This window comes from Euphorbia lathyris, chromosome 5, assembly GCF_963576675.1.
Source record: "Euphorbia lathyris chromosome 5, ddEupLath1.1, whole genome shotgun sequence".
In the NCBI taxonomy this organism is placed as follows: domain Eukaryota; kingdom Viridiplantae; phylum Streptophyta; class Magnoliopsida; order Malpighiales; family Euphorbiaceae; genus Euphorbia; species Euphorbia lathyris.
The window spans coordinates 40,992,696-41,004,790 of NC_088914.1; the positions used below are offsets into that span (position 1 = coordinate 40,992,696).

A 12,095-nucleotide genomic window follows, 5' to 3' on the forward strand; every position below is an offset into this window, starting at 1 on the left:
GTCTAATAAAAAACACAACGAGAATCTAAATCTCTTTGGACGAACACAAATATTACAATGATTGTGTATTACAAATATTGCTCAATAAACACTATGAAAGTTTTGATCTCTTATAGCAGTTTAGGATTTCGTCAACTTTCCAAGGGGCATATGTTTTGGTATTTTATAGTAGAGGCTAGACAGAGCTTATGTTTGAAATTCAAACTAACCGTTTGGAGGGAAACGATATCTGTCAACATCAGCTTCTGACTTCTGTCCTTTTGGTGAAAAATTTTCCGTTGTAGAAGGATGAGCTCATTTGTGTTGAGCCACGCTTCTGACTCAGCAGACGTGCAGTCTGCTAACTTTCCAACTGTGGCGTGTCTATAGAGACGTTCATGGGATATGACTTATGTAGCTTGTCCTTTTTGCCAGTTCTGGGGAATCAACGTGATTGTGATAGGGTCGATGTGAGCTAACCGTTGCTATTGCTTATGGGTTTCTGGTTTCGTTGGGCTTCCTTCTTTTGGATCCAGAAGATCAGCTTATGGGCATTTGTTCATTGCAAGACCTTTTTCATTTAATTGATTTAAAGCTTATGTATTAACACATTGGACAAACATGATTAGCTTAAATCAAATTTAATTTGATTTCTTTGACTTGAATGTTTTTAGGATCTAATTTTCCTCAATTAATTTATTTTTATCAGAATAAAAAACTTTTGAAAATTGTGAAGACCTGCTTTTGTTAATATACAAAATGTTTAATATGTTTTAAATTAATCAATTTTTTTTATTAAAAATTTGCGCACAATGCGCTTACGTTAAAGAAGAAAGAAAAATCCCCACCAAACCCATATGTGATTCGAACCCATGACCTCCCAAGGCATAAGTAAGCTCCCAAGGCATATGTTTTAAATTAATCAATAAATAAATTATAAAAAATATAATACATAAATTAATAAAAAAACCTCAATAATTAAATAAAATTAAAAGCAATAATATATTGAACGGAGCAAAACCTTATTCTTTTAGAAATAATATTATAAAGATATAAATAATATTAAAAAGAATATTTTGTAAAAATAAGAAAAATAACTTTATCAAAATCAAATAAATATAAACAACTTAAAAAATATGAAGCAGATGACAGCTACTTGTTCTTCAAAGCGTCAAAGGAAGAGTGCTTAGTGGTTCAACAGTGTTTGCAAGAATATGAAGCAGCTTCTGGACAGAAGGTAAACTTCTCCAAATCCTCAATCTCATTCAGCAAAAATTGTAGTGCGGGTCTTCGATCGATCTTAAGTTCAATTTTTGGAGTACCATTGGGGCTGGGCACTACAACATACCTTGGTCTCCCGGCTTTAGTTGGGAGAAGTAAAACACAAGTGTTCCAATACATTGCTGACAGAGTCAGATCTAGGGTCACAACATGGAAGGCAAAAATGTTATCTCGAGCTGGTAAGGAGATTCTGTTGAAATCTATTATATAAGCCCTCCCCTCCTATGATATGAGTCTATTCCTCTTACCTCAACTTCTGTGTGATGATCTGGAAAGAATGATGAATTCTTTTTGGTGGGGATCTGGGTCTGAGGAGAGAGGCCTACGTTGGAAGTCATGGGAGAAACTGTGTGTCCCGAAGAGCTTAGGTGGATTGGGTTTTCGAAAGTTACATTTATTTAATCTTGCTCTTCTAGCTAAACAAGGGTGGAGGCTACTAACCAATCCAGATTCATTACTTGCACGGGTATATAAGGCTAAGTATTTTCCCTCTTCTTCCTTTCTAGAGGCGGATCTTGGTAATCAGCCCAGCTTTATATGGAGAAGCATACATGCTGCACAGTCACTTGTTATTTCTGGAGCTAGACGCGTTGTTGGGACAGGGGAGTCTATTAACATCTGGGAAGACCCTTGGCTGCCTGACCCTGACCACCCTTTTGTAGAAAGTGCGCGACTCCCGGGCCTTGAGGTGGATACTGTGAATAACATCCGACAGCCTTCAGGGGAGTGGAACTTGGAATTAATTAATGGGATCTTTGTAGACCGGGATACAGAACTTATTCGGAGGATTCCTCTAAGTCACCGTTTGGTGTCTGATGCGTGGGGATGGTATTGGGGAAAGAGAGGCAAGTTTTGTGTGAAAAGTGCGTATAAACACTTGTGGTCTGAAAAATATGGAAATAATCCATCATTGACAGTTGATGGAGTTAATTGGGGTTCAGTATGGGCACTTCAGGTTCCGTCCAAGGTAAAAAATCTAATTTGGAGAACCTTGGCTGGTTGTTTACCGTCGCTGAGCGCTTTATCTGCTAGAAGGGTTCCGATCAATAACTTGTGTCCTTCATGCCTACAATCTGAGGAGGATGACTTCCATGCCTTAGTTGGCTATAGTCAGGCTCGACTTTTCTGGGGTCTGACTAGTGTTGCAGGTCTGGGAGATTCTTGCTCTTCGTTTAGAGAGTTCTGGGAGAAGTTGGGGTTGTTGTTCCCGTCGGAAACTGGTACGGTGGCAGTCTGCTGCTAGTTCTTATGGCTTAACCGGAACAATAGTCAAAACAAGTCATGACACCTACCATACTCTTCTCAACTGCCATGCAATTTATCTCAAGTTGGAAAGCTGCCCAGAGCCAGGGAAGTGGTGCGGTGGTGACGATTGCTGAAGCAACTCAGAAATGGTGCAAACCCCCGCCAGGTATGTTAAAACTTAATATTGACGGGGCCATATTTTCTTCCTCGGGTACTGCTGGTTATGGATTCATCCTGCGGGATAGCGATGGCGGGTTCCAAGCTGCAGGTAACGGTACTATTTACTGTTGTCTTGACCCTTTTCTAGTTGAGGCGATCTCGTGTCGCGAGGCGTTGAGCTGGCTGAAGGATTCTGGTAGACAAAATGTGTTGGTAGAATCGGATTCACAATTGCTAGTGTATGCTATTCAGCGAGAAGCTAGTGGCAATTCGGCTCTAGATCTAGTTATTGAAGACTGCAAAATCCTTATTAAGGATATAGATAATGTGTCAATCTCATTTATTCGTAGGTCAGCGAATTCCGCTGCTCACTTTTTAGCCCGTGCAACTACACCTGCTTTTGAGAGGAAGGTCTGGATTTCAGTACCTCCTTCTTGTGTCTGTACTGCTCTTGCTGCTGATATTCAATAAAACTATCTTTGTTGTCAAAAAAAAAAAACAACTTAAAAAAACATTTTCGTAAAAAACTCCAAAAAGCTACTATTTTTATTAAAAAAAAGCTAAACGATATTGTTTTATAAATCTAGACAAACAGTATATTTCCATCAGTTTGCAGTGAAACGTTTGAAGCTTCTACCATCAAATACTCTATTTCTAATAATTTGGAGTTAATACGAAAGCCAAATTACAATAGGGTTGAAAAACATATGTATCTTCAACATAAAAAAAGGTTTTATCTTAACATTTTCAGAGTAAGAGTATTTATTTGAGAGTTTATAGGTGGATCAGAACCAAAAATTGATCATCCATTTCTTTCAAATTGAAAACATTAAAAGCATATATGTATTTCCCATAAAAGAACTTGAGTCAGTCTCGAACGAGTGTGTAGGTGTAAATAAGTACACAAGAATCAAGATTCTCTCCCCCACGAAAATTCAAAAGTACTAATTGGAGGGAGAAACTCAAAACTCAAAACTCAAAACTGAGAAAAAGGAGAAGAGGAAGAACCCCAAATCGATTTACCTCAATTCAATCTCTAATTTCATGGCTGAAATACTAAGCCCTAACGCCTCCCTTAAGCAGAGACTTCCTAGGATCCAATCCCCGACCTCTCCATTCTTCTTAGGCTCCAATGATGATAAGCTCGAACGGGCTCAGGCCCGTGCCGCCCGTGCTGCCGCTGTCCGCCGTAAGCCTATCTCCTCCCAGTTTGCTCATCTGTCTGGGCAGAATTCCGATCCCTGTCTCGACAAGCAACAGATTCTCGATCTCTTTCAGAATTGTATTAAGCTTGCTAGCGAAAATGTCCGTTTTATCCCCATCATTGTCCTCTCCTCTTTTCAGCGTCTTTTTTTTTTTTTTTTTTTTTTTTTTTGTAGTGGTTGAAGTATTACTTTCAGTCTTTCATTTTGACCTTTTTTGCTACACTTATGGCCGTTATATATTTTGAATGTTTGATGTTGTGCTTTTCTGTTAACTGCGCAGAAAATAAATCAAAAGAATACATGGGAACTAAATTTGATAGACCATCTTTGTGAGATTATCAAGGTCGAAGAAGAGGCGGACGTGGAGACCAATTTTCAAAAGGTAAATGCATTTAATTTGTTATTTACTTATGTATTTTGTGGATAGGTAGGTCATGAATTTTTCTGGCCAGGGAATTAAGGATTTGATTTTGAACCGCAGTATTGAATTTAGTCTCTATATACAATAAACAAGCATGCGTGTGTAATTGGGTATTCAGGAAAGGTGAATTATTTGGTCCAAGTGACTGTTTAACATAAGAGTAAATTTTAGGTGTTAAAATCCTGAAAACGCTACATGTTACAATTCGTCACTGAGCGTAGCTGTCATACAAAATACTCTCTACTTTAAGTTTCACCTCTTTTAGTTAGATGAAAACCGGAAAAGAATTATTTTTATTGATTAACGTGGTGGGAGCACACTTCAGATTCATACGTATTGTAGTTCCACTTCCACATTGTATATCTATAGATATGGTAACTGACTAACTGCCATGTCAATTTGCCTTTCTTCGCTGTTTGTTTCGTGTTTAATGTTTCCTTTCAGGAAGAATTGGCTGTGCTTGAAATTTATTGTCTTTGGATGTCTACAGGCCAGTTGCACGCTAGAAGCTGGAGTTAAAATTTACTCATTACGGGTGGATTCTGTGCATTCAGAAGCATACAAAGTCCTCGGTGGGATTAACAGAGCAGGTCGAGAAGATGAACAAGGTTAGTTTTGTTAAGCTGTAATAAGGTTGGATAACTTTTGTTCTCCCTCTCTATATAAAATATTATATAGGGATAGCATTTTCTGCCCCTTTGTTGAAACTCATTGGCTTTAGTGAATTCCTAAATTGAGAAGAATGACATTATATAATCCACATTAGTGGGGCAGCATGAAGTGTAAAAAACTATCGCAATTATGTCAAATCTATGATCTTTTAATTTGCATGGCCTTTGAGGGTTCTATGCCTACTTGCTCATTGTTTCTAATCTATGCTTTTAAATTGCTGAATCGCAGCATCAATATAGTTATTTTCTGATTTCGTGTTGTTTTGCAATGGTAGTTGGTATCGTCGAGGATGCGAACACAGAAAATTCGCAAGAGGATGGCCATTCTAAAAAGGAGTTAGGAAGAAAGGTTAAGCGTTTTCTGATTTGTAAATGCAATTTATTGTTAAAACTACACAAGCTGACAGCTGTTTATACTTCCAGATTTCACCTTTGTCTACGCTGGAATCATCATTTGAGGCTCTTAATGTCAAGAAATTTGATGGTAATAGGGCATCATATTCTAGCATGAGATTTCAATTGCAGTCATTAATGGAATAATATTTGGTTTCAGTTGCATTTTCTGTGGATCCACTCTATCATCAGACATCTGCACAATTTGATGAAGGTGGAGCTAAAGGTCTTCTATTGAATAATCTTGGAGTCTATGGTGGGTGTCAAGTGCTCTTCGATTCACAGGAAATACCAGGGAAATTCACATCATGTGAAAATCAAAATGAAAGACAAGATACAATTGATACTTCTTTTGCTAGAGGTGCACCACAGTTATCTTCTGTAATTCATGGAATTCTTGTTGTTACTACTGCTTTCAAATGACTGATCATTACTGTTTTGGTTATGCAGAATGCATTGAAGAGATGGTACTGAAGATGCAAGAAAAGAATGAAATTTCCCCAACTTTGCAAAGCATAGTCAACCAATTTGATGAAGATAATAGAAGGCCAGTAGATACTTTTCCTTCTCTCCAAAAATCCTGTCAACAGGCCGAGAAGAAAGATGAAACTTATGATGAACATGTTGATTTCAATGGAAATGCATTTGAGAATTCTGAGACCTGGACTAATGAACATGATGAGCAAAGAAGTGTTGTTGATGACAACCCTAATGACGCAGACACATTTTTGCCAAGTTCCCATGTATGTGTAGGCCATAGATCGTGGCTTTCATGTTATCTTGACATTCTTTTGATCTATCCATGTTATTTAAATAACTTGTATGTTGCTGTGACCAATTGTTATGGACGCTTGTAGGAAAATGAAGTATTTTTGTTCGATGGCCCTGATTCAGATGATAGATTTGAGAAGGTTGACAGGTACCTGTTTTTCAGCTTGGGGTTCACATCAAAACAAAATGCTTGGGCAGGGCCTGATCATTGGAAGTTTCGAAAAGTCAAATGTAAGCTTTAGGGAAGTACATGCGACATTGTAATTGTTCTTTTCCAATGAACCATTTGCAAGCAATTATAATCTAGAAGCTGTTTTATAGGTTCAGAGGATCATTCTACTACTGAAAAAGGATCACCAGTTATAACTAAGAGACCAAAGACTAAGAAGCAAGCTGAACTTGATATTGATTTCACTAAAGCCTTGGACGAAAAAATGACAGATATCTTCCTTCCTCCTAAAAATCCTAAGTTGCTGCTGTTGCGAGCAAGTAAAGCACCGAACAAAACGATGCTGCCTGAAGATTGCCACTATCAACCAGAAGACATGGTTAAACTGTTTCTTCTCCCTAATATAATGGTAATTCAACTTAATATAATTTTAGGATTATTTTTCTTTTTGTCATTTCCTTTATGATTTGATGAAATAATTATTCTTGTTCTAGTGTCTTGGGAAGAGAAAGAAAAGATATGCAGGTATTACTTTTCTCCTTAAAGGACTTGTTAAAATATTTCTTGAATTCCTCAGAAATTCAATTACTAGAACATCCCTTCCACTCTTTGTAGTTACTTTATGCTTGGATGTGTTGATAATTCATGCGGATATATGATGCCACTGGTGTCTTTATGCTTACCTTTACGAACTTATTGCCCATCAATTAGATATTTATGAAACAAAAATACTCCTTTTCATAATTTATGATCTCAAAAGTTAACATCAAAAGCTTATTAAATTTATGTTTGATGGCTGAAAAGTTGACTTGAAAAAGATTTGATAAAGTAAATTATGGTCTTTGCTTTTGATTTTCATTCTTCCATCACCCAATTTTGGCTATGAATGGAAAAAGGGGCGCGTGCCCATATATATATATATATATAGCAAGCTTAGTAATCTTTTACTCGTGTAACATAACATACAAACAGGGTTCTTAACGAAAACCTATCTAACTCGGAATTATGTTTTTTACCAACCTGCTATGCTGTGTTTCCATACTATTTCAATCCTGCAGTAAATTTGCTTTTCTGATTTCCTTTGTCCCTTAGTTTCTGCCTGTATTAATTGAGACTTCTATAAAAAAATAAAATAAAAAAAATTGACTCATTAATTGGAGATTTTGTTTGACTGTTTTGCCAAAGTAAAGCCCATTATAATATACAACAGGTCATCTAACTTATAGTCGTGCACCAACATGTCTGTAATTTTAATTAAAACTTCCATTCTTCTTAATTTCACTTTGCATTATCCAATGTGTAGTCACCATAATACAGTAGATAACCACAACTTTATCTCATGAAACTACGCAATTTTCAGATGAACTGAGGCAGCAGTCAGATGATTATGGAGCGCAGCCATCCTGGGATGAGGGAAGTGCTTTCGCTGGGGATTTTGACGATGAAAATGTGCATAGTGACTTGGAAGACCCCAACACACTTGTATCTCAGCCTCGACAGGTTGGTTTGTAATTCAACTCCAGTTTGTTTCCAATTTATAACATGCATTCTGGCGTAAAGTGAATAGTTTAGGTAGTTATGGTGCACAAACCTTCATAAGAAAATAATATTTTCTAAAGGTACCAGTTGTGCTCAAATATTATCTAAGGGTTTGTTTGGATGGGGTAATTTAAAACTGTTTTTTTTTTCTTTTCAAAACTGTCCTTGTTCTTCTATTTTGGTTCATGTCACTAAGGTGGTTTGGCCATTTGGCCATGTAAGATGAAGAGCGCTTGTTGCGCCGGTTAGAAGGATTGAAAAGTGGCAAAGGGATGCAATGGTGGGGGTAGGGGAAGGCCTAAGCAAACTTGGAAGAGGGTGATTGAGAGTGATATGAGTTTATTGGGGATTGAGGAAAATATGGTAGTGGATAGGACAGAGTGGAGGAAGGGAATTTATATCGCTGACAACAACTTGATTTCATAAATTCTTTTGCGCTGCTGTGAAATTTTTGATCTCCTGCTATAGGAGTGAGAATGAATAAAAAAAACACTGATGAGTACATAAATCCGTTTAATCCTTTTTAAGAGGACCAAGTGAGCATTAAGAGCGTTCCAGATGATCCGAGAGGATGCGAGGTGTTTAGGGTGCACCAGAGGAGCATCAGGAAGCAAAACGGGACTGATGGGAACAATTTTAGGCCGCAGGTTGCCTATCCGTTCACATTCTAGACCAGGTACAATGTGTTGAGGTCGCCAACCCAACTTGTGCTGGCGTTTCACGCTTAGCCACATTGCCCCCTTTGTTCATTTGAGTTAGAATTCCTTATAAGTCAAGTGGGCCCCACTATATTTATATTACTCAGTTATGTTTTGATTTCTCCCTCCACGCACAGTTGGCAGAACTTAAGGAAGTAATATGAATGACGTGTCACGTTCCGTTATCGAAGTTTAAATTGGTACTCTTTTGAAAACATTATTTTGGTACCTTATCCCATCTTTATTCCAAAGAATTTAAGGGTATAATACCTATTTATGAATTGTAAGGAGCAACTCTTTTATCAATCTAAATTTCTGAAAGTCCTATGAAGACGAGGGTTCTTTGTTGAATTTGGGGATTTTCTAAATTCCCAAAGTTTTAACTTGTGAATTATTTTGTTTGAAAAACCCTAGCGTTTTTAGGAGTTTCAAAAATTTAGATAGATAAAAAGTTTCTCCTTACAATTCATAAAGGGGTGTATATACCCTTTGAAGCCCTAGGAATAAAAATTACATAAAAACTTAATACACAAATTAATTAATTCATAAATAAAAGGGATACAAATGGAAAAGAAGAGGACAAAAAATGTAAATACAACTAAATGGCAGAAAGTAAAAATAACTCAAATGAATAAAGAGGGCAATGTGGCAGGGCGTGAAAACGCACATCACAACAACAGTAGCCTAAAAATTGTCTCATCAGTCCCGTTTTGCTTCTGGAATGCTCACTTGGAAAGGATTGAACCGATTTATGTCGTCATGAAACACATCCTAGACTTGTAGTTAATAGTTGGGTTCCTCTGGTGAAAATTTCAGGTACGTAAAATAGAAGTCCAGTATGACAGGAGTTGTAAGCAAGTAGATGTTCAGACGCTGAAGGAAACTCTTTGGCACCATATACAAGATTCACCTCAAGAATCTTCTCAGGTACGACCATAACATTCTTTTCGTCAGTTAGAATGATAATATTTATTGTTGTTTTAAAAGAAATAATTGATATCAAGATGGTTGATGTAGAGAGTAGATAGTTGTTGTTTGTTATTCTGTAAAAAAAATGTTAACTGAAGATAATTGGAATGTCTGAAAAGGAGGAACAAGAAGGTGCAGTATCATTCAAGAATCTATTGTCCAGCTTTCCCATTGAGTGCAGTGCTGCAGCAACAGTGAAGGAGATTTCTCCACATTTGTGCTTCATATGCCTGTTACATTTGGCAAATGAACATGGATTGAGCATCAATGGCTGTCCTACCCTGGATGATCTCACTATACTAGGAGGAAGAAGAGACTTGATAGACATTGGTGTTTGATAGTTGGTTGAAGTATATATATATATATGTAACTCTTTTTCCTTCTCTTTTGTTTTGTATACTATACATAGGACTGACTACTTGTTTGGAATTACTTATCAATTTTTTTTATTAGGACTATTTTAGATGTTTGTGGGTTTTCTATATTAAACTTAAGTTATTACATATTCGACAACACAAGCTCAAGTTGGATTTTAAAGAGGTAAAAATGTTTATAATCTACACCAAAAACAATGTTTATTCAATACTTTTAGAAAGGAGATAATTCATATCTTACTTAAATTGCTTTGTTTCAAATATGAGCTAATTTTGGAATCACAATAACTCTTTATAACTTAAAATTATCATAAGATGTTTTACAATATCCATCAACCTAGGAAAATGTAACTAAAAGACAAAAGCCTTAAAACGTTTAAACATGAAAAATTTATTAGATATAGTTAGGTTTTATTATTTTACAGTTATATGGGTAGTTTAAGAATAAGTTAAATTTATAGGGACTAAGTTAGAGTTTTATTTCTTTTCTCTTCCTCTTTTGTAATTTTCATGTATATCGATTACTTTTTCATCTTTTCTATCAATAAACTACTAGTTTTTCTTCTTTCCTCTGTGTTTGATATGGTATCAGAGCGATTAAGTCGTTTTCACTGATCGTTCTTTGTTAATGGTTTTCCGATTTTCTTCTATTAGGAATTTCATTTGAGAAATTCTACTTTTATTTCTATAGATCTTTGTGTTATATCAGTATCATTTTCTTTGTTTTCTTGGATCTTTTGTAAGATTCAGATCTTTTTTTCAAGAAGCTTTTTGAATTTTTTTTTTAGCGAGATGACTACTTCGGTGGCACCGATTGCAATGGTGTTTGATCAATCTTCATGTCCAACGAGCTTCAATGATTCCTTAGTTTCATTTTAATTTAGTGTCAGTTAGTAAACTTATACAAGACATGAATTGTGTGGTAGTGTTTACTAATAATATGTCTTTTACAGGACAAAATGACACCCAAGAAGACTGGTACAGTTGAATTGCATGATGAGCTGTATGTTCTTAATCAAGACTTGAAAGAAGTGAAAGAATATTATATGAATAATGTGCACAGGACAACAAATACAAAGAATTTAATTTTTCCTCTTTAACATTTTAGATTAGGTCATTTGTCATATAGCAGATTACAATTTTTGGCTAAAGAAAATGTGAATATTGAAACTTCTGGGAATTACTGTTGTGCTATGTGTCCTTTGGCTAAACAGAAAAGACTTCCTTTTCCTATTAGAGAATCTATTACCAAAAATTGTTTTGATTTGGTGCATATTGATGTGTGCAGTCCCATTAAAATTCCTTCTTTGCCTGGCTTTAAATATTTTCTTACTGTGGTGGATGATTTTAGTCGTTTTACTTGGGTTTATATGCTCAAAAACAAAGCAGAGGCTTCTGCTGCTATTAAAGTTTTTTGTAATTATGTTCAGACACAATTTGATACAAGTATTAGGATATTAAAACCAGACAATGCTTTAGAGTTACATTTGCATGAGTTTTTTTTTTTATTAGGATAGAGGTATTGTACATTAAACCAGTTGTCCTCACACACCACAACAGAATAGTATTGTGGAACGAAAACACCAGCATATTTTAAATGTGGCTAGGTCCTTAAGATTACAAGCTGGGTCACCATTGCATTTTTGGATAGAATGCATATTCATGATGTCCATCTCATTAATATAGTTCCTACATCGTTATTAGATAATCACACTCCTTATGAAATTTTGTTTCAAAAGAAACGTAATTATGATCTTTTAAAGGTCTTTGGTTGTCTTAGTTTTATGACTATTTTGACAGCTAAGTCAACTAAAATGGATGCTCATGCACATCCATGTGTCTTTTTAGGTTTTGCAGCAAACACTAAAGGTTATAGGTTGTATGATTTAGTTAATAGAAAATTTGTCATTTCTAGAGAGGTTTCATTTTATGAAACTTCATTTCCTTATTTACAAAAGGCACAACAAAGAGGGCATGTTCTTGTTCCTAATTTAGATTTTCAAGCACATTTTACATATGAACCTGATCATATAGATTCTGTTGCGCATAATGATGTATCAGTTGTTCATTTAGATGTGTTACATAATCCTATTGAAGAAAATTCAGCGGCTGCAAATACTAGTGAAAGTTTGCAGACAGAAGGACATGAATTTGCTAGAACTAGTGATACACTGTAGGACCCGACTCAGAATCAATTTTCACAAGCTATTATTCCTGTCCA

At 35.8% G+C, this 12,095-nt stretch overlaps 1 protein-coding gene across 1 annotated transcript; it reads left to right on the plus strand.

Moving 5' to 3' along the window:
- Window positions 1-3,458: 3,458 nt before the first annotated feature.
- LOC136231079 (condensin complex subunit 2) lies at window positions 3,459-9,958 on the plus strand. Its single transcript, XM_066020334.1, has 13 exons — window positions 3,459-3,969; window positions 4,150-4,251; window positions 4,781-4,898; window positions 5,237-5,310; window positions 5,385-5,445; window positions 5,515-5,715; window positions 5,805-6,097; window positions 6,212-6,356; window positions 6,447-6,703; window positions 6,789-6,819; window positions 7,655-7,794; window positions 9,348-9,458; window positions 9,620-9,958. The coding sequence occupies exons 1-13, from the start codon at window positions 3,709-3,711 to the stop codon at window positions 9,836-9,838; spliced, it is 2,013 nt and encodes a 670-aa protein (XP_065876406.1). The 5' UTR covers window positions 3,459-3,708; the 3' UTR covers window positions 9,839-9,958.
- Window positions 9,959-12,095: the final 2,137 nt, after the last annotated feature.